We start from the raw sequence: 25160 nt of genomic DNA, 5'->3' as shown, positions 1-25160 counted from the left end.
AATATATTAAGTGACAACAGATACCCAACGGAACGCACAAATTTCACCAGCAGCAGGAGCAGCTCTATCAAGGATATATCACAAATGAAATCAACAAAATGTTATTAGGAGAAAACCTTTAATCCCACCTCTTCTGAATCCCAGCTGTGACCCCTTTCACAATCCTACCTGACAATATTAAATCCTTCCCCGTCTTTTCTAGCTGACCCTGCAGATAAACTCTGTAACCTCATCCGTTCTGGGTGACTGATCTTGCTTAGGCTAATGGGACCCAGCTAACGGGTTAGCTAGGTCATACATGAAGGGGAGGGGGGGAGTGAGAAAGTGAAAGGAATTTTGAATCGTGTCTTGAAAGTTGTGAATGTTGGTTGGTAGTGATTGTAAGGAATTTTGATAGTAAGATATGATGTGTCGAGGTATTATCTTTGATTGTGATAGGCGTTAGGGTAAGGGAGTGGCGTTAGTCTTGGGTGGTAACACAGAGAGTAACCTAATGACCGCTGCCGGAGGCTACAGCCATCGCCCCCCCCCCCACACACACAGTGTACGCAATTCAATTCAATTTCTTTTTTTATTATGCACCCCATACCTATCCCATGGGCGGTGGTGTAAAAGATTACAGAGCCACATAATCGGTTCAGGAACTGAACCCTCTAGTTCGTTTAGCTAAGAAAATAACAGTAGCTAAGCTCAGGACAGAAGAACGAAATTCTATAAACAAATATATATTTGGACGTAGTTGAGAGCCTCTCTATTAATTATAATAAGACTAACCAAAAATATCATACAAGTACCTGAATAAATTATTTGAAGGATTAGCATTAAAATACAACGAGGATTGAAGTGTTCAGTGTTTACTAGTCAGTGAGGCGCCAGCAAGTTTTTTTGTTTTTTTAATTTCAAAAGTATATTCTCCTTCATATCTTTTATTTAAACATTTACGTATTTATTGTCAAGTTATTTGATTAACTAACTAGTGACTTCCTCTCTCTCTCCCCACCCCTGTCCTCCTGACCCTTCTTGTCCCCACCTCTCCTTCTGACCCTTCTCGGCCCCCCTACCCCTGACTCCGCCCCCCCCTTACCACTGACCCCTTCTTCTCACCCCCCCCCCCCTCCCTGACCCTTCTCACCTTGCCCCCCTCCTTGACCCCATCGTAGGCTTCATCTTCTCCCTCCCAGTTTGTAACGCCACCCATCACTCCCCACCATTCCCCTCTCACTCATATAACAATATAAATAATATAAATCTAACCTATTATTCTAGTGGCACACCCCCTTTACACCCTCCTGTATCTTGCCCATTTTCTACCCCTTTACCACACCCTCATTCTTCCCTCTACACCCTCCCCACCCCCCCTTCTAGGGGAATTTCTACCAAGAGAACTCGGTTCTTTTTATTCTCTAAATTGTTCCTTATTGGTTAAATTGAGGGAAGGAATTCGAGGGAGAGAGTTTGTAAGAGTGTGGCAGGAAGGGAAAGGGAGGGTAAAGAGGAAGTGGGTGAGGGGTGAGGTGAGTATGAAAGGAACTGGAGAGGGAAGTTGGTGGGTGGGGTGAGTACGGAGAGGAGCTGTGTTGGGTGGGACGGAGAGAGGGAGTGGGTGAGGAGGATGAGTATGATAAGAACTGGAGGGAGTGTGGGGGGGGGGAGAAGGGATGATGAAGTAGATGATGAATCCAGGGAAGATAGCGCACAGATTATGACTGCGACACACGCACATGTTTATAATAATCAGGTGTGTGTGTGTTGCATGTAGATGATGGTGAAGATTGTGTTCTACCGCACAACCGGGAAGACACTAGCCAAGGACTGTTGCCTGTGATCGTCATTGCTCCTCGCCGCTGCCTCAAGCCTAATTAATACCATATAATACAGGCAGGTTGACGTAAAGCTGTGGGGGCGGCCCAGCACTCTTTTGTTTTTATTGGTTATTTTAATTTGAGTTAACTTTATATATATAATCTTCTCTTAAATAGTTTTATTTTTATTTAAATTATATAACCCCTTGAGGAACCCCACAGAAAATTAATTAGTATTCTTGTTATGAGACTATCATTTGATTTTATCCATTAGGCTTTCAGTTGTTCGTTTTCTGTGGGTATCTTGAAGAGCTCTTGAGTTGGACCTCGACTTAAAGCACTTAAGTGTGATCATCATGCAGTGCTTCCCCTTGAACTTGAGCTGAGCAACTCCTCCTCCTTGGCCTTCCGGCGCAGGCTACTCACTTTGGTAGCTTTGACGACCAGTTGTAAAAGCTTTTAATTAAACACGATTTCCTTACTTCACTTTTCGAATCATCACAGAACAGGCAAAGATAATGTCTTCAAATTTCATCATCTTAGCGTCTTAGCGAAAGCGTCTTGGTCGTGTTGGCTTCAGATTAAATGCGAGGCTCCACCGTCTGGGTCCTCAGGCTTCAGACGTTGATGATATCAGTCCTGGGCCATTACATGACTTGATAATGGTCCCGGACGGATCGAAACGTTCGCGCTTCCTTTTTTTCAGATTTTTTGGGGTTGGGTGTCTTGGGTGTTTTTGGTTCTCTACAATATCTATGTAGTCAATCTTCCTTACCGTCTGACTTCACTAATTCAATTTAAAGTGCATTTATTACATAGTTTCACCTCTTCACTGTAAACACAAATAATTATATATCTACAATATCGATATGGGTAAAATTTCAGCAGATACTTTCAATATTTTTTCCTAGATGACGACGACGAGGTCTGACTTATATTAGTTGGCTTAAAGCTCTTTCTTACAGCTTCATCTTAAGCCTTACCACTTACCTGTTTTCTCAGGAACATGATATGCAAATCCCTAATTAATCCTGGGTGAACATGGGTTACGGATCGGTGATCAATTAAGAAATATAACATTTGTTTACATTAATGTTGGTGCTGAATGTAGAACGTAGAAGAAAATTTTGTTTACTGGGGAGAAAAAATTTAAATTGCATACCGCTTCCCAGAGGTATAAGTTATTAGGAATGATTAAATGAATTAAACCTGGCGTCACTGGAAGGCAGAACTGTTAGGGGAAGACCTGATAACAACGCATACAATTATCAGGGGAATTAACAAGGCAGACACAGATGTTAGGTATGGGGCATGGATGAAACGTGAACAAACGGCCACAAATGGAAACCAAAAGTACGCAAATGAACTACAGAAAAATTACAAATAATTTGTTCAGTCACAGGTGGAACAAATCAAAAATCTAAAAGTGAAGTGACAGATGGCTCCCCCCCTCCCCCCCCCCCCCACACACAACTTCAAGCTTAGAAATGACCTAAGTGTTGAAGCCTAGCCTGGGGAGGCACAATTAACAAGAGTACTTTTGTCCCAACCAGTCCTACCTTCGACTCTACCCTGGCACCACCCAGCCCCTTCCCCTCTCTTCTAACCCCCCCCCCCCCCTACCCTCTCTTGCCCCCCCAGACCCACTTATTTTTTTGGTCACTTCCCGTCTCGCTCAGACCTTCTAATTGTGGGAGTTGAACTTCAGCTCTGTGGTCTCGACTCAACCAAAATGTTTCAAGTAGAATATCTTTGAAGTGCCGTAACATTGTTCTGTGGAAGGAGGGAGGTATCCAGTGGTATTAATTGGTATTTATTGTTAATATTGGAATATTTTCTCGTGGATACATCATAGATTCTTTGTATGAAATTCATCGTGACTGAATGAACTTACACTGATTACATTATAAGTATTAAGTAAACCGGCCATAAGTGCCTAGGTGCCTGCCCATGTCTCAGCGACCAGAGACAGCACGAACGCCGATTGATTAATTGATAAAGATTTAGCCAGCCACGAGGTGGCACGGGCATGAATAGCCCGAACGCCGTGCCACGAGTCTTCTTGAAGCTGCAGCATGACGCTACCGCCATCAGCCTCTCGCCAGCATGTGCCACCCATGGTCCATTGTGTCCACCTAATCTGATACCATTTGCGGTAAAAGTTTCTGTGAATGTCGCACTATCTCCAAACATTTATATTCGTGCAGTCGTCGGGAGGATAAACCCTTCATACAAACTGCACGTACCATCAAGAAGAAGAAGAAAGAGCTACCAAGGTTGTATAAGTGTTAAGAGTGAAAGTAATCCCAGGCCCTCCTATGGTTATCTTGAGGTTATCTTGAGATGATTTCGGGGCTTTAGTGTCCCCGCGGCCCGGTCCTCGACCAGGCCTCCACCCCCAGGAAGCAGCCCGTGACAGCTGACTAACTCCCAGGTACCTATTTACTGCTAGGTAACAGGGGCATTCAGGGTGAAAGAAACTTTGCCCATTTATTTCTGCCTCGTGCGGGAATCGAACCCGCGCCACAGAATTACGAGTCCTGCGTGCTATCCACCAGGCTACGAGGCCCCCCTCGTAATGGTAAGTACATTCTCTACATTGCATACAGAAATCACAATAGCGTGATGCATCAAATGGACAAATCTACAAGGGCCGTGACGAGGATTGGAACCTACGTCCGAGAGGATCGTTCCGAGAGGTTTGAACCTACGTCCGAGAGACGTAGGTTCGAACCCTCGTCACGGCCCTTGTGGATTTGTTCAATTGCAATCTCTACATTTCTCAGTATTGTTGTTTCCTTGTGTTGATCCTGTGATCAGCCACCAGATCGATAGATCTCTCTTCAAAGACCGCAACAAGTGGGTGGTACACGACAGAGAGGAAACTGGACAGTGTCAGTGAGGTAATCATAGTGATGCTGCTCTGCACACCTGTCACCTGTGTATTTAAATTATATACACACACCCAACACTTTTGTGAATTACCATTGTTGTAGTCACGTCTCGGTGATGTGAGATATTTCATTATTGTTTCGGCGACACATGTTTAATTAATTTGTGATTATTTTCATGGGGACATGTTTTTAATTCATTTATGATATTCATTTACTGATTTTATTCATTTACTGATCTGGGTGATTTATGCGGTGTGTATTGGTTTTGATTCATTGATTGTGCATTTCATGTGTACTGCCCAAGTATGTTGGAACTTAAATTAATGTCCCTTGATACTGAAAGTGTCGTATGCAGTTAGTCAGTATTCAGTAGTGTACAGTTAGTTCACATCGACCTGTGCAAGTAGAGGCTCGGTGACTTGTACCATAGGAACGATTCCTGCTGTGTGTGGTTTGTATAGTGTCGGGACACTCTTGATTAACGTAAAGCCAAGCTCCCTGTGTATTAATAAGTTTATTAAATAATCCTGCTATTAGTACCACTTATTCGTCAGTATTTTCCAAAGTACTGCGCCCACTATTTATTCTACCTTTATTGTCACTTTGCTGAATGTTTGGTACTGACTCTAGGTATTGAGACCCTTACAGCTTATTAACACTAAATACTAAAGTTAGTGTGACGACCCCCTCCCATCTTTCATGTCATTTCTTTAGAATAACATTCACACATAGGAGAAGGCTGCCAACCCAATGATGGGAGGTGCCTCTGTGCTCGTCTGGAGACTGGTGTCCCTCCAATGGAGACCTCTTCTCCATTGGAGGGACAACAAATCTCTGCGGGGCTGCTCTTGCATATATTTTCTCTCAAGTGACAGAATTTTCTTGCAGAGTGGCCACCCATAAGTGTTGATACTGTTACATGCAGTTGGCCATTGTATAAATACGCTCACAAGTGGAATGCCCTGAAAGGAGTCGTGGAAGCCACATCCACACGCAACGTCAAAAGGCATGTACTACAAAGAACGCGAACATCAGTTGAAAAAAAATAACACGGCGTAGAAGCGGCAAGTAGGTGATGGAAAAAATACTTTTCTTTCTGTAGTGACAGTCAAGTAAGCAGCACTGCTGTTGTCGCAGCTGTCCGAAGGGTGTTGGTGGAGGTGGGTGCAGGTGGTTGTGACCCGAACCAAGCACCACCCCCTCCTCCTCCCCCCCCCCCCCCCCCGTGTCACAAATATGGCCTCAGCTGGCGCCCCCGCCAAGGACACCGCCAAGCCACGACTACATGTGTGTAACCACCAAGATATGTGCCTTTATTTATATCTAATGAATATGGTCTGAGGTGGCGGGGTTTCCACGAGCGGGGAGAGGAGGGTGGCGCGGGAGAATGACTCGTTTCTGCGGCGCAGTTTGGCAGAGATTCTTCTGGAAGCTCAATTATTAGCAAACTGATGCTATATTTTTGTTATGTACTTTGAAATTACTTTATCACAAATGAAGTTAATATTTTGCTTTTATTACTATAACGGACACAATTTATAAATCTGTTTGAGAATTTGATGAGTATGCAAAATATTTTTGCATATAACGTTCCGCGAGCGCTATGTCATGGGTTCGTATCCTGGCCGGGGAGGATTTACTGGGCGCAATTCCTTAACTATAGCCTCTGTTTAACGCAACAGTAAAATGTGTACTCGGATGAAAAAACGGTTCTTCGCGGCAGGGATCGTATTCCAGGGACCATAGGATTAAGGACTTGCCCGAAACGCTACGCGTACTAGTGGCTGTACAAGAATGTAACAACTCTTGTATATATCTCAAAAAAAAAAAAAAAAAAAAAAAAAAAAAAATTTGCTAAAGTTATTCACTCTTTGCGTTAGAACGGATATTAGAATTAGAGGCATTTTATCACTAAATAATGTTTTTAGTTTATCAAGCTGGAGGTTATTGTTTTCTCCACTTAATTGTTCCACACACACATAATTTGCCCCATCTTGTAATGCTGGTTTGAATCCCACTATGTTTAATAATATATTATTAATCATGATGCCTAGGCTTGTAATTTCACTAGACTAGGCTACTAATTATGCCAATACACGTTGAAATGCATTTCAAGAATCATTTGAACAAGTCCATAACACACACTTGAGAGTATCATCATCATCAGCAGCAGCAGTAACAGCAGCAGTAGTAACAGCAGCAGCAGTAGGAGTAGTAGTAATAGCAGTAGTAACAGCAGCAGTAACCGCAGCAGCAGCGTTATCATCATCATTACCACGCAGTTGTTTAACATCCATGTGTATGTCTGAAGTTGGTCAAGATCTTCCGGTAATTCTCTGTAGTCCTCCTCCGATGTTACATTCCTCATTAGCTTTGCGTGGGCTACAAGCATTAACAGGTAGGAGCTTCTTCTTCTCTGTTTGGCGGCTACTGTTGTGTTTGGCAGGACCGCCACCTGTCGGCCGCCTGGAGAGTGAGATATATGGCGCGCAGGGAAATTAATGAATTGTGATGGGCAGATGGAATGTGGGCGTGTGGGGGGGCCTAGCTTTTTTTTTTAGCTTTTTACATCACGCATCTTTCCTCTATAGACCCACTACAGACCCATACAAATAAGATTAATGGACCCAGTGAAGAGGTCACCCGTCTTCTCCAACAGTACATCGCATTTTGACGTATAAATCCACAGCGGCCGTAATATGATGTACTATAAATCATAGCGGTGCACAACATTGTGACGGGCTGTCACGTTTTCTATTCGTGGGTCCTCGGGTTTTAGGTTAGATTGGGGCAATTTAGTACATCATTTTTCCGACGCTGTGACAACTGGAAAGGAGGACGGGTTGCAACACTAACAGTCAGAGAACACTGTGATCGTCAGAGAACACGTGCGATCGCCATCAAGCTGCTTCCTGTGTACTCGCTTATTTGTGCTTACGGGGATTGAGCTCTGGCTCTTTGGTCCCGCCTCTCAACTGTCAATCAATTGGTGTACAGGTTCCTGAACCTACTGGGCTCTATCATATCTACACTTGAAACTGTATGGAGTCAGCCTCCACCACATCACTTCTTAATACATTCCATTTGTCAACCACTCTGACACTGAAAAAGTTCTTTCTAATATCTCTGTGGCTCGTGGGCCGCTCCAAGCAACAGCCTGGTGGACCAAACTCTCACAAGTCAAGTCTGGCCTCGGGCCGGGCTTGGGGAGTAGAACTCCCAGAACCCCATCAACCAGGTATCAACCAGGCTCATTTGGGCACTCAATTTCCACCTGTGTCCCTTGTGTTAAATAGCCTGTCTTTATCTACCCTATCAATTCCTCTGAGAATCTTGTATGTGATGATAAGGCCCCCCCCCCCCCCGCTAACTCTTCTAACAGCGACGTGAGGTTTAATTCACCTATTCAAATAGGTGAGTACACGTACGTACGTACAGTTGTACTAACGTATACGTACGCACGTATGCGCTACCTCCCCCCCGCCCCGACCCATTCCTCTGTGCCCCACTTAATCTCGGAGACAGACATGGGTACCAGGACCCAGAATAATAATAATATGGTGCCTTGGGGGGCACTGCGCACGCGCCAGTCGCAATCGACCATGGGGTCGACCACATTGGCAACGCCATGTGTTTTAAGTCGCCTCCTTACCTGTATTGCTAAGCGTGGCGAGGATTATCCATCCAGTCGTCATTTAGTGTGCAAGGCTGGCACTTGCACGCTTCAGATGGATTATGCAGATATCCTAAACCAAAAAAATCCGAGTGGATGAAATCACTGGAAAGTTGAGTGTACCTCATACCGCCAGGTCTAAATGGTCTAATGACTGGACATTGAGCAATGTAAGGTTGGAGAGTGTAACCCTCTAGTCACTGCTGAGGCTTGAGAGGTTAGTCACTTGCAGCCACCTGCCACAGGTAACGGTAGCCAACAAGATCCTGGCAATCACTCTCGCACTTTTAGACGTGTTCTGCTGCCCATTGGTGCCAGATCTTAAACGGACCATATTTGTATTTATGCTCACAGATGTAATTGTGGGTCACTTCTTCAACCACTTTTGGTGTAAAAGATTCCCGATATACTTTAAAACTGTGTAACTAGTTTCACGAGTGTGTCACCTGCTTAGTGAATTTTGGAGGTTCGGTTCCTGGGCATATTTATGTGCCTCTATATCCTTTTTCCACTACCGCCTACTGGATGGGTATGGGGTGCATAATAGTGTGAAGAACAACAAATCAGCTGGTGCTCTCCTGCCGTTTGCTGACAAATTTCTGTATCAGGCTGACAGATAACGTCTTGGTAAGTTGTGGCAGGGGACACACAGAGCTCTGTTACAGTATCGGACTGGCCGGCCTCCAGCGGCACTAAAGTCCAACTTCCCTTTTGGTGGAAAACTGGAAAGGTAAAGTTGGCAAGGGCTGACCAACAAGCCGTCTCTACTGCCTGCCTACCACCCCCAGACATCCGTGCCAGGAGTGGATGGGTAAATGAACTGATCAGCTCTTCCTCTTCACTTATGCCTGTCAAAACACAGACGTATTTCCATCGTCCCTCCTCTCTCCATATCTACCTTCCTCTCTCATATCTATTTTCATAAGTCCATGGGTGTTTGCAGACTGTAATATCTCTTGTTTCACAAATATCTAAAGTTTCCTATTGGGTTCGTAGGTTTCTGGTTAGGTTAGTATGGTGGAGTTTTTACGTAGTGTGTAAACACAGGCACGGGTTGCATCCTTGCTTAGGTTAGGAAATCTTATCAGTATCAAAACTGCATCTGCCAATCATTTTCTCATTTTATGCCTTAAATCGTCTGTTAGCGTTTTTAAGCAAGTCTTCAATGTTTTTTTTTTCTCGTCCTATTTTTGTATAAAATGCAAATATCCAAATGTTGCTGCTGATTCCTGTTTAGCACGATAGGTAAGCATCACCAGGTCAATATTAATTTATTGATTCGGCAAATGCATCCTTAGTAATACACAATGTTCCTTACAGTGATTTTTAAAAATATTTAAACATTATACATACATCTTAAAATGAATACATTTAGAATGCCTACAGTGCACACGTGGGGCGCCTCATTCGCAGGTCTCATAACAGATTTGTTTGTTGCGAGCATGTTTCGCAGAGACCAGCAAGGCATTTATTTGTCAGGTAATTACTATAAAGTTGACCGCCTAGACTAAGAAGGTACTAAACCCCGTTGGAAGGCTTAGAGAGTGTTGGCATGTTCGAGGATTGGTAGTAAAGGTGTGGCAGCATCATCACGAGAGAGACAGACAGACTTGCAGGAACCCGGCCATTCAATGCACATCTTTGGACCAAGACTTTATGGATAATTTGCCGTTTGTAGGTAGTCTAATATCGGCTTTTTTAACACGCAGATGATGTACAAGCTCATACTCCTTCCCAGTTACATCTAGGGTTGTCTCCTGTCCTTTGGAAATTAAAATAATTAGATGACTGTAGAATTGGGGGGATAATTAGTTTGTAAATAATCAGACTCGCTAAATTTTATATACAGCAAATTCGAAAATACAGCACAAGAAAATACAGATAATTCGAAAATCTTACAACCTTTAAATAGTCTTCCTGGCATCTGTAGTCGTCTACTCTGTAGCTCATGGTGAAGATGTGTCCTTCTTTGTCATGGGAAGACCCATAACCTTTAAAGAAAAAAAGTTAATTTATACTGCTTTGGAATGCAAGATTTTGCTATTGTCTTTAGCGCTGGGAGGTGACGCTGGGGGGGGGTGTGGGGGTGACTCTGGGGGGTGTGGGGTGACTCTGGGGGGGGGGGGTGACACTGGGGAAAGTGGGCACTGAGGATTGAGGAAGTAAAGCGCCGTACGAGACGAGGACGCTACCGGGAGCCAAGTATTTATATCTGTCGCCTGCTACCACAACACATACGACCACGCCAACCTCACGCCCTCGTTCCCTAAACCCCTCACGCCCTCAATCCGGAAGCCCCCACGGCGTGCGGTCCGGAAGCCCCCCCCCCTTACGCCGTGTGGTCCGGAAGCCCCCACGCCGTGCGGTCTGGAAGCCCCCCCCCCCACGGAGTGCGGTTCGGAAGCCCCCCCACGGCGTGCGATCGCTAACTCTTCCCCCTTTTCATATTCATAGAAGAAATCCTACCTCAGAAGTTTGACAACATGCGACAGTTCGTCGGACAAGCTGACCAATCGCATGCCTCGACCGCGTCACCACGCCCACCCCACGCCCACGTCACCCTCTCCCCAACTCATTTATTCCAGGCCCACGCCTTTGCAACTCAATCGTTCTTGGTTCAACACCCTCGCACAGAGGTGCGCGCGCCGACTACTTACAGGCGGAAGGGTAATATTGTCCTTACTGATTCGTAAGTACACAAGCGCTACCCCCCCCCCCCCCCCGTCCTTTTGTGGACTAAACAAGTACGACTAAAAAACTCATTTACGGGATAAAATAATGTTTTTAATTTGTCAGTATAGTAATAATATTCATGCATTAGTTGAACGGGGGTCTGAGACAACTTTGGCGGCGTGTGCCCTGAAAATGTGTGTAGGTGGTTGCTTAGCCGCTGGTGTTTATTTCAGTGGAGTACGTAATGCCGAGATGTAAACGATCAAATGGACATTCCAACAGCGCACGAGCACATTCTACACCTCCACTTTCAACACATCCTCACACCTTCGACACCCCCCCCCACGTGGCCACATCAACCCCGGTCCAGTTGGACAGAGTACTAAAACGTGGACAGGTATCAATGCACCCACAGCACCGCTCCTGTGCCAGGTAAGTCCATTACGGGCTCACCATAGCCCGTGCCACTTGGAACTCATTCCAAGTAGCTGAATCTGTAACAATAACAATAATCAATGCACCAGGTTTAGTAATCGGGTGGGGCTACGCGATCTAGATCGTCCACTACGGGCTTACCATAGCCCGTGTTACTTAGAACTTTTTGTTCTAAATAACGAATCTTTAACAACAACAACAGCGATCTAGATCTTGCTCGCTGCGGGCACAAGTAAACACGGGCTCGCGAGACCACCTGACGTGAAGCTTGTACCCTAAACACAGCAAACCCAACAAAGAACAGTTAGGAAATAAGCATTGGGACATGTGCTACAGGGCGGGTTAGGGGGGGGGAGGGGGGGAAGGCGAGGCTACACATTGGGAAAACCCTCATACAGTGTGCGACAAGATGGTGACTGGGATAGCTGGATGTCTTGGTGTGGATGGTTGAAGCGCACGAGGGAAGAGTATTAACAGGGGAAAAGCCTATTTGGAATAGGCGCCAAACCAGTACGACTACATGTATACTCACAAGTGTTGAAATATTTTCATGTATAGTGATGGGTTTATAAGTTTGTGAGGGTACCACCTCTGGTGCCAATGTGGGGACCCATAGCCTCGGAGAAGAAAATAAAAAGTATTCAGAGGAGACCTTGTGGTTTCTCACTGAACACTAATATTATCTTCTCCTACCACCCCCATTCTTTTGTATGTACACATACATATTTACTTTATTTGAACTTTGTTACAAAAAAGGAGTTACATATGGGTTACAAAGATGGTTATCATAGGTTGTCGAGTTCCTCCAGCTCCTCAGATGGCGGGCAGGAACCCTGGATGCAGTGCGCATTTCCCCTCTGTATCGCCACACTGAGGCGCTGGAAAAGAAAGCTTGCAGCATATATGTATTCAATTAAATTAGATTTTTGTTCACAAGTAGTTTTTTTTAAGTGCTGTTTAGCACTTAAAAGTGCTAAACAGCACTTGTAAGTGTTGTTATTTTTCATATTTTCACTAATTTCTCGTTTTAATTAAGAAGTTAAGAGCTGTATAATTTATTGTGAACTTTGGCTAATAGCCTCACGTTGTTGTGAGTGGGTGCTTGTCCTCAGTTTACCAAGAATTTAAGCTAAGAGGATAAACTTGTGGGTCAAAGAGGAAGACCTAGAGGCGAGCGTATTTTTTTCCTCTCTTTCTCCTGCAAGATCTCGTACATCAAACAATTAACACTAACTGAAATTATACATTCAGTATTTATTTAATACTTTATTAATATCCCTCTAGTTATGCTCAGTCGTCTATTTTTATACTATTAGAAACATACAAATTAAAGAAATTAATTCAGATTTAGAAGAACTAAGAAATGCCCAGAGACCTGAAAGCTGCAGTATTAAAAGCTGTGACAACTTTTGTAATAATAGGTATTTGTATGGTCAGCACAGTAACCGGACCAGGCAATGTGATGTAGTCATTGCGGTAATTCGCTTTGGCTATAGGCACATCTGGCAGGTTAGTGAGGCTTAGCCACTACCAGAATATTTAGATTGCAAACTCTGTGACAAACCTTTAGTGCATTCACTAGAACACTATATTGTTGAATGTGAAACCGTAAAAGATTTTAGACCTCCTGGCCTATTGTACCACCAACTATGTAACTATTTCATTGAATCTGGTGTACTGGACGACATCCTAACAATTTATCCAAAATTTGCTTGTCCATTTTAAAGAATGAACAATTTTATTTATATTATTTTGAAGTTGCATCTCTTATGAATCCATCCCTGCCCTTGTGTGGCAGTGCACAATAGAAAGTTGATTTTACATATTTATACATTAAAACATTGATTGTAACCATGATATATATGTGCTTCAGCCTACAGTTTAGACTTATTGTCTTATGTATGACCCTCTGTCCTGCGTGACAGTGAATACCAGCATTATCCTCACTTTTTAATAAGACTTAATTGAAATCCTCAGATTAGGCAAAATTGTAATTAGATTTTGTCAAAGATGTTAATAATAATAATCTCCATGTGGAAAGTTTCAAATTTAGTAGGATTAACTTTATTTTTCACTGAACGCGTTAAAGTGAATTCATGTCCATTCTGTGATACGGCGACCCAGATTGAACTGCATAATGTAAATAGGACCTACTGGAGCAAGATAAAGTTGAAGAATAATTTTAAATGTTTTATTGCTCACGCTTCGATAAATAAATCTCAGTATGCTATTTGCCTTATTTCGAACTTTTTTGCATTCATTTTTTGGCTTTAAATTCCCACTAATCATGGCCCCCCCCCCGATCTTTTTCGCAATCAAACTTCTCTATCGTCATCACTATCCAGCTGATATCTGTAACTATCATCTCATTTGATTGGTCATGAGTTATATATGATAGTCCATATAATTGTATTTGTGTTTCTCCTCAGGTGAGTTGTGGCACTGGGGCATGCAGTCGGTTTCCTTATGATCAAGTAAGAAACTTTGGGGTCACGTACATCAACCGTCCTCCAGTGAGTGTGGCTTGGGTGTTTGTGGCTCTGTCTCGGTACCATTTACGTTATATTCTTTATCATATGGTCTTGAAGTTTCCAGTGGTGTTAGCACACCTCTTGTGTGCTAACACCACTGCACACCTCTTGTGAAGATGGACTTCATTTCTCTTAAATAAGCAACATTGGTAACCTTGACAGGTTACTTGAAGCAGAATGTGAAGGTTGATTTAATGGATTAGGTAATTACCTTCCTTTGCTCCCCAGATGCCACCAGCAGCGTTACTTAAGGAATGAATGCTTTGTTTGTCTATTAATTATTTATTACTAAGCACCCAAGTACGCAAGCATAGTGTGTGTGTGTGTGTACTCACCTAGTTATACTTACCGAATTGTGCTTGCGGGTGTTGAGCTTTGGCTCTTTGGTCCCGCTTCTCGACTGTCAATCAATTGGTGTACAGATTCTGGTGCCTAATGGGCTCTATCAAATCTACATTTGAAACTATGTATGGAGTCTGCCTCCTCCACATCATTGCTTAATGCATTCCATTTGTTAACTACTCTGACACTGAAACAATTCTTTCTAATGTGTCTGTGGCTCATTTGGGTACTCTGTTTCCACCTGAGTCACCTTGTTTGTGTTCCACCCATGCTAAATAGTATCTTTGTCCACCCTGTCAATTCCCCTGAGAATTGTGTAGGTGGTTATCATGTCTCCCCCTTACTCTTCTGTCTTCCAGGGATGTGAGGTCTAGCTCCCGTAGTTTTTCCTCCTAGCTCATACCTCTCAGTATGTGAACTAGTCTGATGGCATACCTCTGAATCTTAAGAACATAAGAACAACAACATAAGAATGAAGGTAACTGCAGAAAGCCTATTGGTCCATACGAGGTATCTCCCTATTTATAACCACCCAATCTGATTTATATATGTCTTGTTCTTTCTCGTCCCCCTTTTCTGTTCATCATGTAACTTCTTTTCTTCCGATGATCCTCCAATCTTCCTCTTTCCACTTCCCACTGTCTAATCCATATTTATCTCCTCCTACTGCAGTTATTATAGTCTCTTGCGTCGTCAGCTGCCGTTGGTGACACTGCCCCCCCCCTACCCCCCACCTTCCTCCTCTGTTACGCTGCTGTTGGCAATGTTGTTGGGCTTTTCCCGCTGTGTGCGACTTTATTTTAGGAAACTATGTCAGCGTGGTGACACGGCAGGCTTCACGCGCGCTGGCTTCACGGGGAGTCTGGCTAGCTGGGCGCCCCGACAAGCCGCGGAAGCTGCTTTAATAGAGGGATAGGTGGCTTTACTTTAGGTCGAGCAGGTAAACAAAGTACAGGTATCAACATGTACATGTAAACTTGTACACTAGTTCCTCGTCCAGTGTGTGTGTGGGGAGGGGGGAGGGGCAGGGATGTGGTAATTTGGGGTTACAGCATAAACGAGATTAGAACAGTTTTTCATTCGCGCTCTAGGAGGGGAGTTGGGAAAGAATGCTGCCTTTCTGAAGTAAGTATGAGGGGTCGGGTGAAAGAGCGAACTAGCATTTGGAGGTAGGCGGGGGCATTTGGAGGTAGGCGGGGAGAAATAGCGTTCATGTGAAATGTGAGACGAAGAAAGTGAGGCAAGGGGGGAAAAGCGCCACCAAAAGAGGGGAAACACGTGAAGGAAGAGTTGATCCAAGTCTATGGAATAGAACATCTGTGCGGTTGTCTGTCCAAAAGTAGGAGGCTAGACGCTCGTCGCTAGCCTAGCCCAACGTTCCAGCATGAAACATTGGGGGAGGAAGGGTGGGGGGGGGGGGGGGGGAGGGAGGGATGGGGGGGCTGTTATAGGAATGTCATAAAACAGTTGGCGTCGGCCCAAGTAACAACATTGAAAAAATATAGGCTTCTATAATGCACCCCCCCCCCCCCCCCCCCCCGCCCCCGAGCAGTAAGTCAGAAGAGAAATGCTGATGAGTTTCCCGTAGAATTTTGATGATTATATCAGGCGTTTACCCGCGTATTTTCATGGTGTATTCGAAAATGACGAACGTGAGTTCATTCGAGTTGAGTTATATTTTCCGGGACAGATAGAAGGCGGGAAAGAGAGGGAGACGCGGGGAGAGGGGAAGAGGACCGTCTGAAGACATGGCTGCAGTGGGCCCCCCCCCCCCACAATTCTAGGGGTCCCCATGACCCATAATGCTCATGAGAGAAATCTTGGCAGGATGAATAATTACTCGACCCTCTCCCTGGATAGGTATGAGATTCAAATCCCTTTTCCAAATTATATTTATATTATAATTTGCGCATACCCATCTGAGGGTAATCGTGTACTTTAGCTGACGGGCGGGGCTCATCATCTGGGTAGGAGCCCAAGTGCAATGCTATAATGCTGCCACGAGTGGCCCTGGGAAGTGGGGGAGGTAAGGAAGAGGGGGAATGAGACCCGGGTACCGCCGGATAACCCATCTAGTTAAAAACTTAACAGTTTAGGGGAGGGAGTAGTTTTGGCTGTTAACGTATGAGGATGATTACGCACATTTAAACAGCCGCGATCGATTGTATAAAAGCTATCCTTCAAGGATAGGGCGATGACCTTAATATTTTTTGTTTGAGGGGGTAGGACGATAATAGTAATATGCAAATTCAAAGGCAGCGAGGTAATCGAGGACTTTTATCATAAACAAAATCGCCTTGAAAGAGACGCTAGTCTTGTGGGCTAGGAACATATTTTGAGGTAAATCAGATGAGAAGGCCGACTAGTTTCACGCATTGAAAATGAGGGAACATAAAATGAACTAGCATCAAGGGGGTCGTGGGTGGCGGGAACTCGTTAAAAAAATTGTTTATCCTTCGTGGCTGATAAATAAGTATAAAGAAAGAATGGGGATAGTAACTAATGTATTTGGGGAGTGTAAGTGAGCGGGAGAAGACGAAACGAAGGGGAGATGAGAGAGATAAAGAGAGTAGGAGAGCGCAGAGGCTAAGATGAGGGACTGATAACAGAAATATGAGGAGATTAAGACGAGAGACGAGAGAGGGGGAAACAGAATAAGAGAGTTGATAGCACCCTCCCCTCTCTTCTTGTCTCCTCACTCGCACTTCTCTGCTTCTTCCCATTCACGCTTCTTCTTCGTGTCTGAACACACTCGTCTTCGCCCAGAGACCAAAACCTTCCACAGGAGACCATAAGTGTGGGGGCACTCCTGTCGCCCCCTACGATCACTATACTCGGCAGCTACATAATGTCAATATTCATTATCACTTAAGTCGGTCGTGCGTTCTCTCGGCAGCTCGTATCCAGCCTCTTGTGTGCCTTGTGTACAAGCTAATGAGCCTTCAGATATTTATCTTTATTAGCGCGCACCTTGCTGGCTGGGTTGTTTGAGTGCTTGATGCTTATAGCCGCTTGACGTGGGTGCTTCTGAGTGCATCCGTTAGTCGGTCAGTTGATGGGGTAGTACATTATGACCGGCAGAACTCGCTCCTTGGTTCTTTGTGGGTTATTTTTATTTAATATGTAAAATTTGTATATTGTATGACACGTTAGTGAGGGTGGCAGCTAGAACACTCACCAGGCGAGATGAATGAACCTAATGAACAGCAATAGTGAAGCCCACTGTTTGGTGTTGACACCCCCTCTCCCCCCCCCCCCCTCTCTCCCCTCCCCCTTCCTCCTTCCCCTCTCTCGGCAACAAGATCTTCATTGTGCAACGTTGGTTTGTGAACGTTAAGCGTGTCTGCTATTGCTCATTTTCCATGAGCACTCTGCTGCCTCACCCGGGACGACAAAATCAGTTGTTAAATGTGACATCTTCTTTCCCAAGAAAGTTATCTTGCACCAGAGATGAAGACTTGCAATAATGATCCAACAAAATCACACACCAGAATCCAGACCGAAGCTTGTATGTACACACGCTAGCAAAATGTTTCGAAAGAAAAGCGAGTCGGAGGACAGGATGTTACTCATCATTCACAAGTATCAAGCACTTGCTTCACACAACAATTGATGATCACTGTTAATCCCAGCACTAATGCCCTCCCCCCCCCCCTCCTGGTCACTGGAGGAGGGGGCGGCGGCGGCGGCGGCACAGAGCCTTAGTTCGGCCTTGGCGGGGGGGAAGGGGAGGCCAATCACAGTGTGGGCTCCACTTCTTGGTGAATATTTATAAGTTTACTTTAGTCCTGACTTATTATCAGAACTAAAATATATTTGCAGGTTGGTCAGCGAGCCAGTGGTGGGCCATAATAACCCTCGTGTGGTTAATAGCAATAAAGCTCAGCAATAAAACCCAAGGGCGGGGAAAAGCCATTTTCCTGGCCACGAGGAAAGGGCGGAAAGGAGAGTCCCGGATTCGATTCCGGTGCAGGGCAAGAAACTTTTGTGACAGACTACGTATATCCAGTGAGCATAACAAAAATTTATAATCTAGGAAAATGATAAAAGTAGGAGCATTGAATAGTGTTTGGGGCTTACCTCTCCTTTCTAGAGGGAAAAGGTATCACATAATATACAATGATGATACTCTTGTCAGGTCCCAAATATGGACAATAAAATAGACTGGAGCCTAAGGTTAAAAAAAAAATGCAGAAGAGACCCAGTGAAAAATAGAGGTTCCACAGCCACATCAGAGAACACCGTATGAACATTGAACAAAGAGCCCACGGAACAAAGAGTGGAAGATTTCAAGCCGCAGATTAATTCCAGCAGGAAGTGCGGCATCAACCGGGTTGTAATGAATATGTGGGCCTGCGGGCAACAGTGTAAGTGATCATATTACCGAAAGATTAGCCAGACCCACGCCGAGCTTGAAGAGTAGAAAACCTCAAATTGTCTACAGAATATACTATAGGTAAACAGGACTGCTGTTTCAGGTACTCAAACGCCATCATTATTTTAGTAATCACTTCACCTCAATCCTCTTGACTGCGATGTATAAACGGTTACAAACGGAGTTACATCAGCCGGTTCACACGAGGCTGCCCTCGACAGACTACATTTCCTGTACCCATAGGAATCCCTGTAATCATTGCTTATCTAATACTCATTGCACCACTCTTTCCCCAATATATGCGGCCCGGGGTCCTCATGAGCAATATAGAGATAAAGTAAACTTGCGTTTCATGAAGTGGCAAATCATTTTATTGTGAATGATCAAATATCTGAAATACTTGCACTCTAACCATATTTCCTTCTTTAGTAGGTAAATGAAAAAGTGTATGTTGAATACACTGGTTGTGACTCAACAACATAAACTTTACTATTAACCTGTACAAACCCATATTGAAAACGATCATCATTAACAGAAAATTAACTCGAATGTAAAATAATATATTTATCCATAGAAGTTGCAATGAGGGAAGTCAGCTACTAGCTGTCAATATAAATCTACTGGAATAAAATCGGTGCTCTCTCGAGCTTTGAAGTCTAAGCAGGACACAGCCAAGACGGTTGTAGCCCGTACGTGCTACAACCTTATCACCGATAAAATCAAATACTCACACACACATAGCTTGGGCTAGCCAAGTGCTATCACATGGCGAGCCAGTCAAAAGGCTTAAGGCTAGTAAGCCACAAAGGTTATTACATTGGAATTAAAGTTTTAAACACGCAAGCGGTAAGAGGAGAGACCCGTCGATTGCCAGACCGTGGCGAGAGGAGGCGCCTGTCGATTGCCAGACCGTGGCGAGAGGAGGCACCCGTAGGTTGTCAGACCGTGGCGAGAGGAGGCACCCGTAGATTGCCAGACCGTGGCGAGAGGAGGCACCCGTAGATTGTCAGACCGTGGCAAGAGGAGGCACCCGTAGATTGTCAGACCGTGGCGAGAGGAGGCACCCGTAGATTGTCAGACCGTGGCGAGAGAAATATTCTTTGTTAAGGAGTCCCCAAAATTAAAGCTCAGGAAGCCTAGTATAAAATACCAAAAAAAGAAATATTAAAGACTCATCAATTAAGAATCCTACGATCCTATACCTTGCGTTGGTTTCGGGAACCAGGCTGTTGGACGTGGCTGCGAGCAGACTGGCGTATGGATCAGTTAAACAGTTGTGTAACTTTATAAGAGATCAAGATTGCTTTATTATTTCAGGAAGAATTCCAACTCCCTGTATTGTTAAATGTAAGTGCATTTTTATATTCATATTATTTCAAAGATACAGCTTTGCCTTATTAAACATCAAAAGGTATATGCTGGCTTAAATGTTAAGAAGCACAAACTGAGATTAAACCCAGTATGTCGTGCGTCCATTGAAATTTAATCACTTCTAAACATTCATCTTTACGCGGCTGCGTAAAGATGCGTAAATTCATCTTTACATAAGTTAGGTCGAAATGTAATGCGCTACATCCATATTTAGTTATGTTGGGATGTTTCAATACGCTACCGCAAGGTAGCGCATTGAAACAGCCTAGTATTTCAATTTCATTCTTTATTGTGCACCCCATACCCATCCCGTGGACAGCCTAGTAATCAGAAGATATGACACGAACAAATTAAAAGAATCAAAATCGGCAAGAAAATAACCGAAGCCAGTATGATTATATAGCACTTGGATCGAACTCTAATCTTGCAAGATGCGAGACGATAAAACTTGAACCAGAACAATAATTTACAGAGTGAAATGTTGTTGTTTCAGATTTAGCTACTCGGGACGAAGTGTCCATGTAGCACGGGCTATGGTGAGCCCGTAAAGCCCAGAGTGAAATAAACCAGAGTGGTCATATACTAGGTGAATCTTGTCTAATGAGGTGCTGTAATTGAATAATCAAACGTGAGGCGACAGGAGACCCAGGAAGAGATACTACGAGAGAGGTCAAGTGACCATGAGTGACGGCAGCGGGGCTGACATGAAAGTTTGTTTACCTTTTGCGCGCGCCTTTCATAACAAATGCCTAGCCTGTCTCGCTAAAGTATCTCGTGGTGGACTGGGGCCCGCGAAAGTAACAAGGTGACGAAGCTGCCACCATTGGGGCCCCTCTACTTGCTTCCTCCCTGGTTGCCACCAGCAAGCCCTCCACTTCAGTATGCTTTAAGTCACTACACTCCACCACCACGCAAACATAAGAGCTCAACTCAAGACGCCAGTCTTTACGGGCTATTCATGCCCTGCCACCTCTTGGGTGGCTTAATCTTTACCAATCAATCGACGCCAGTATCCACAAGTTATAGCTCCGCTCCTGTGCCAGGGAGCGAAGTCCACTACAGGTTCACCATAGCCCGTGCTACTTGCAACTTTTTGTTCCGAGTAGCTGAATTTAACGATGACAGTATCGAATTAGATACATGAAACTGATCTGAATAATTTAAGTGCGTTAGCGCGTTCTCAAACACTGGGTGTATTAATTTTTGTATTCGCTACAGTTTGATTGCATGTTTTTGGGCCTGTGTGTTTGCATCTGTTTTAAATTTGGTGTGTAAAAGATCCCATTCGTGCCAGCCCACATCCTAATTTATATACAATGATCTGTTTCTCCTAGCCAGTACCAATATTTTATAATTTTTTAAGATGCTAAGAGCTAATGTATACTTCAGTCTGAAAATTGGTTTCATTAGGTTAGGTTACCTTAATACGGTGTGTTATTCTTATTGTGAAATATGAAATTCGAAAACTATTTGAGTATCCCCTAGAATTTAATTTACAGAAAACTAAATTCTTCTGCCACTTGGAGTGGACGGTAGAGCGACGGTCTCGCTTCATGCATGTCGGCGTTCTATCCCCAACTATCCAAGTGGTTGGGTACCATTCCTTCCTCCCCCCCCCCCCCCCCCGTCCCATCCCAAATCCTTATCCTGACCCCTTCCCAGTGCTATAAAGTCGTAATGGCTTGGCGTTTTCCCCCTAATAATTAAAAATTAAAAAAATTCAGACTTTCAAGGAAAAAAAGTTATGCATATACTTTCTATATTTTAAACAAGTAATTTATAATAAAATGCAGTTACTTGGGAATATTATTTGTTTAGGACAAAGGTTCACTTACCAGTTCACAAGTACACTATTACTGGAACCATAATATGCTTCCAGTCCATCACACATTTCCACGTAAATATCCAGGTGGTGGTCCGGTCATTAGTCACATTACCCTGAGACAGCTCAATCGTTTTCACTTAAGCTGTCTTCACAAACTCCTCCACATCAGGTGGCTGGACAACATCCTGGACATGGAGGTCCTGGAAGGGGCCAGTATTCCCAGCGTCTACACACCACCTACAGAAAACTCGGGTCAAATGGGCAGGGCATGTTGTCAGAATGCCTGACAGCCAATTACCAAAACAGCTGCTGTATGGAGAATTATGTCAGGGCATGAGAAGTTGGAAGCAGAAGAAACATTCAAGGACTGCCTCAAGGTGGGCCTCAAAGATCTGGATATCAACCTCAATATTTGAGAGTCGTTTGCTCAGGACCGTCTAACTGGGGAAAAGCAAATTCACCACAGGGGCCCGTGCGACAGAGATTGACAGACTGCAGAGGCCCAGAGGAAACGTACCGCGCGCAAAGCTAGAGCAACCTCTACCTCTACAGTAGCACCCATATGATCCGTGTGTGGGCGAACATTCCGAACCCCAGATTGGTCTCGCCTTCCATCATCTGACACCCACAGACCTTCCACCTGCTATATTGAAGTCACGGTCATCTTCGATTCCGAAGGACGGACATGATCACCACTGCTGTAGTATGGCAGATATTCACAAGCGCACGATACTTGCCATTCGTACACCAGCTCATTTTCATGAGCCCCCACCCCCGACTCCAGTAACACGAGCCAGCGTCGGCCAGCGACCCGTAGCCAGTATCTAAACAGGTCATGTTACCAGCCCCTGGCTGGAGAAGTGGTGATAGGCTAATTGTTATAAAGTTTTAATAGCAAGGTACCAGTTTTATTGAATTTATAAACTGCCCAGAACGACTAATATTGGTAAAAGTGTTTAATTCATATTTTAAAATACTTATAGTAATGTTTTGGAAGAATATTGTCAGAATTTACGATGTAGCTGAAGCCTCTAATTTTTAACATGACCAGGTTCAGCGAGATGCCTTTGATAGTTTTTATTTATTTACACATGACTTCATGGCAGCTTGTGTTTCGCTGTTTATGACGTAATCATCATGACTTTATCGTCGACATACATATTTTATGCTTAAAATTAAGCTCAAATAATCCATTACTCATAATTTGTAAACTGGACAACCAAATGCTTAAACCCCAATCGTTAATTCTTAAAAAAAAGTGAATAAGTGTTAATCAATATTGGGCTCAAATAAGCAGCCGTCAACTAAAAATTAATCTTTTTAATCTTGTATTTGTGGATGCGTTCACCCCTCTCCTCCCCCACCTCTCCTTCCCCCCACCTCTCCTCCCCCACCTCTCCTTCCCCCCACCTCTCCTCCCCCACCTCTCCTCCCTCACCTCTCCTCCCCCACCTCTCCTCCCCCACCTCTCCTCCCTCACCTCTCCTCCCTCACCTCTCCTCCCTCACCTCTCCTCCCCCACCTCTCCTCCCCCACCTCTCCTCCCCCACCTCTCCTCCCCCACCTCTCCTCCCCCACCTCTCCTCCCCCACCTCTCCTCCCTCACCTCTCCTCCCTCACCTCTCCTCCCTCACCTCTCCTATCTTGCAGTTTCCTTGCCCCCCCCCCCTTTGCTTTCTCCCCGCGTCACCCATGCTTTATCATCACTCAAATAATTCCCTATTTGCTGCCTTTACATTTATGCGGTCAGATGATTATTGTTTTGTATTTTTGTCAACCTGGCGCCGGCGTGGTGTGACGGATTACATGAAGCAGAAAAAAGTAGTTAAGAAATAAATATATAAAAAAAGCTGATCACATCATTTTAGATTTTTTATAGGTTGTCATTAATAGGTTAGAATAGTTAGGTATAAGGACTGATTAAATTTTACTACTACGTTATTTTTTCTTAAACAAACCCAACCCAACCAACGCCTAACTATACATTGAATTTTATTATATAATAATATTTGAGAACAAACCTATTTTTGTTACACAGTTCGTTAAAATTGATGAATACGCTTCTGGGGACGGCCGCTGCTTTAACGAGCCTGGCATGATGACAGGTTGCAGAATCCACACTGCAAATACACACAATTGCTAACAGAAGCAAAACACCAAACCTATCCAATCGTAGGCTATTAATGTGTTTATAAATTAGAATTAATGTTTATACAAACACGAAAACATTTTTTTTTAGGTTACTCAGTACGTTAACATTTACAAATGCGTCTTAGAACGAGTCTGCCACAGCTTTAGACGAGCATAGGCAAGGCCATTATGCATGCAGTGTAAGTTATCCTATTCAAGGCCGACGATGTACGGTTTAGGCGCTTGAGGATTGATATAAATTTACGTTTAATAATACATTTCTGGAGTAGGCTATAGAAATGTAAAGGAATGTCGTTGCAGATCATACGGACTTTTTATTTTTTTATTAATACATTAGGTACATCTGCATTAGTGCAGCTACCCTAGACTATATGAAGTGGAGTACAGTGTGGCAAAAAAGCTAACTAGGTGATGCTAAAAAATCCCCATCACACAGGATGGTTAGTCATACAGGACCATATGTTTAGTAGCCTGCACTGGCAAATTTTGGGTACACTGTGAGGATATCTTCAAGAATACGAGAGTGAATAAAGTAATTGCAAAGCTCCAGGTACCTTATGCCAACTGGTCTGATAACCAATAACTTGTCATGTCTCGACCTTAATTATAGAGATTTCGATAAGCCTAACATATTCCTCTCCCCGACAATTGGAAACTAAATCTATCCGTATTGTGCATACTAAATCCCACAGTAAGTTTAACACTAATTTATCAATCTGTTCTTAAATAAGACCGCTTTTCACCCGCAAAAAAGTGATAACGTAATGCAAGTTTAAGGGTTAGTAAAGGTTAATGTTCTTTTTAACGATTTATTCACTTAGGACAGTTAAGCGTGTCTGGGTACAAGTGACAGGATTAACAACCTAGCCTCAAAGAAGGCTGTTTTCAGCGAGTTTTCTTCTGGAGAGGGGAGGGGGTGAAGGTGTTCAGCTCAACCTGTCCTCTTAAAAAGAACGTCGCTTTTGGCCGTTTACCAGTATGGCCAAATATGGACGTAATTTGAAAATGAAAAAAAATGAAAATAAATTTGGGATTTTTTTCAACAACAGTAAGTTATGGGTCCTCTGATAGGTTAGGTGGGCAGGAAA

The 25160-nt window shown here is 43.9% G+C and overlaps 1 protein-coding gene and 1 long non-coding RNA gene across 9 annotated transcripts in view; one reads left to right on the top strand and one right to left on the bottom strand.

The window, feature by feature from the left end:
• LOC123745277 (uncharacterized) overlaps window positions 1-25160 on the top strand; it is a 77602-nt gene that overhangs the window by 39649 nt on the left and 12793 nt on the right. For 2 of the 8 annotated variants that reach the window (XM_045725647.2, XM_045725652.2), the window contains exon 2: window positions 13907-13990. The exons of 2 other annotated variants lie outside the window; for them this stretch is intronic. In XM_045725647.2, coding sequence (XP_045581603.2) covers window positions 13907-13990 — 84 coding nt within the window. Of the gene's footprint in view, window positions 1-11275; window positions 11440-13906; window positions 13991-14807; window positions 14829-25160 lie in introns of those variants that run through there. 4 more of the 8 variants (XM_045725646.2, XM_045725645.2, XM_045725648.2 and 1 more) reach the window with 4 other exon arrangements.
• On the bottom strand, window positions 9854-23237 carry LOC138350252 (uncharacterized). Its single transcript, XR_011222019.1, has 3 exons — window positions 21932-23237; window positions 10272-10360; window positions 9854-10126 (listed from the first exon to the last, which is right to left on the bottom strand). It is a non-coding gene; the product is annotated as an uncharacterized lncRNA (long non-coding RNA).

This window comes from Procambarus clarkii, chromosome 44 (genome assembly GCF_040958095.1).
Source record: "Procambarus clarkii isolate CNS0578487 chromosome 44, FALCON_Pclarkii_2.0, whole genome shotgun sequence".
Lineage (NCBI taxonomy): Eukaryota > Metazoa > Arthropoda > Malacostraca > Decapoda > Cambaridae > Procambarus > Procambarus clarkii.
Note: the sequence above shows the minus strand (reverse complement) of the source record. Positions and strands in the feature narration are given on the sequence as shown.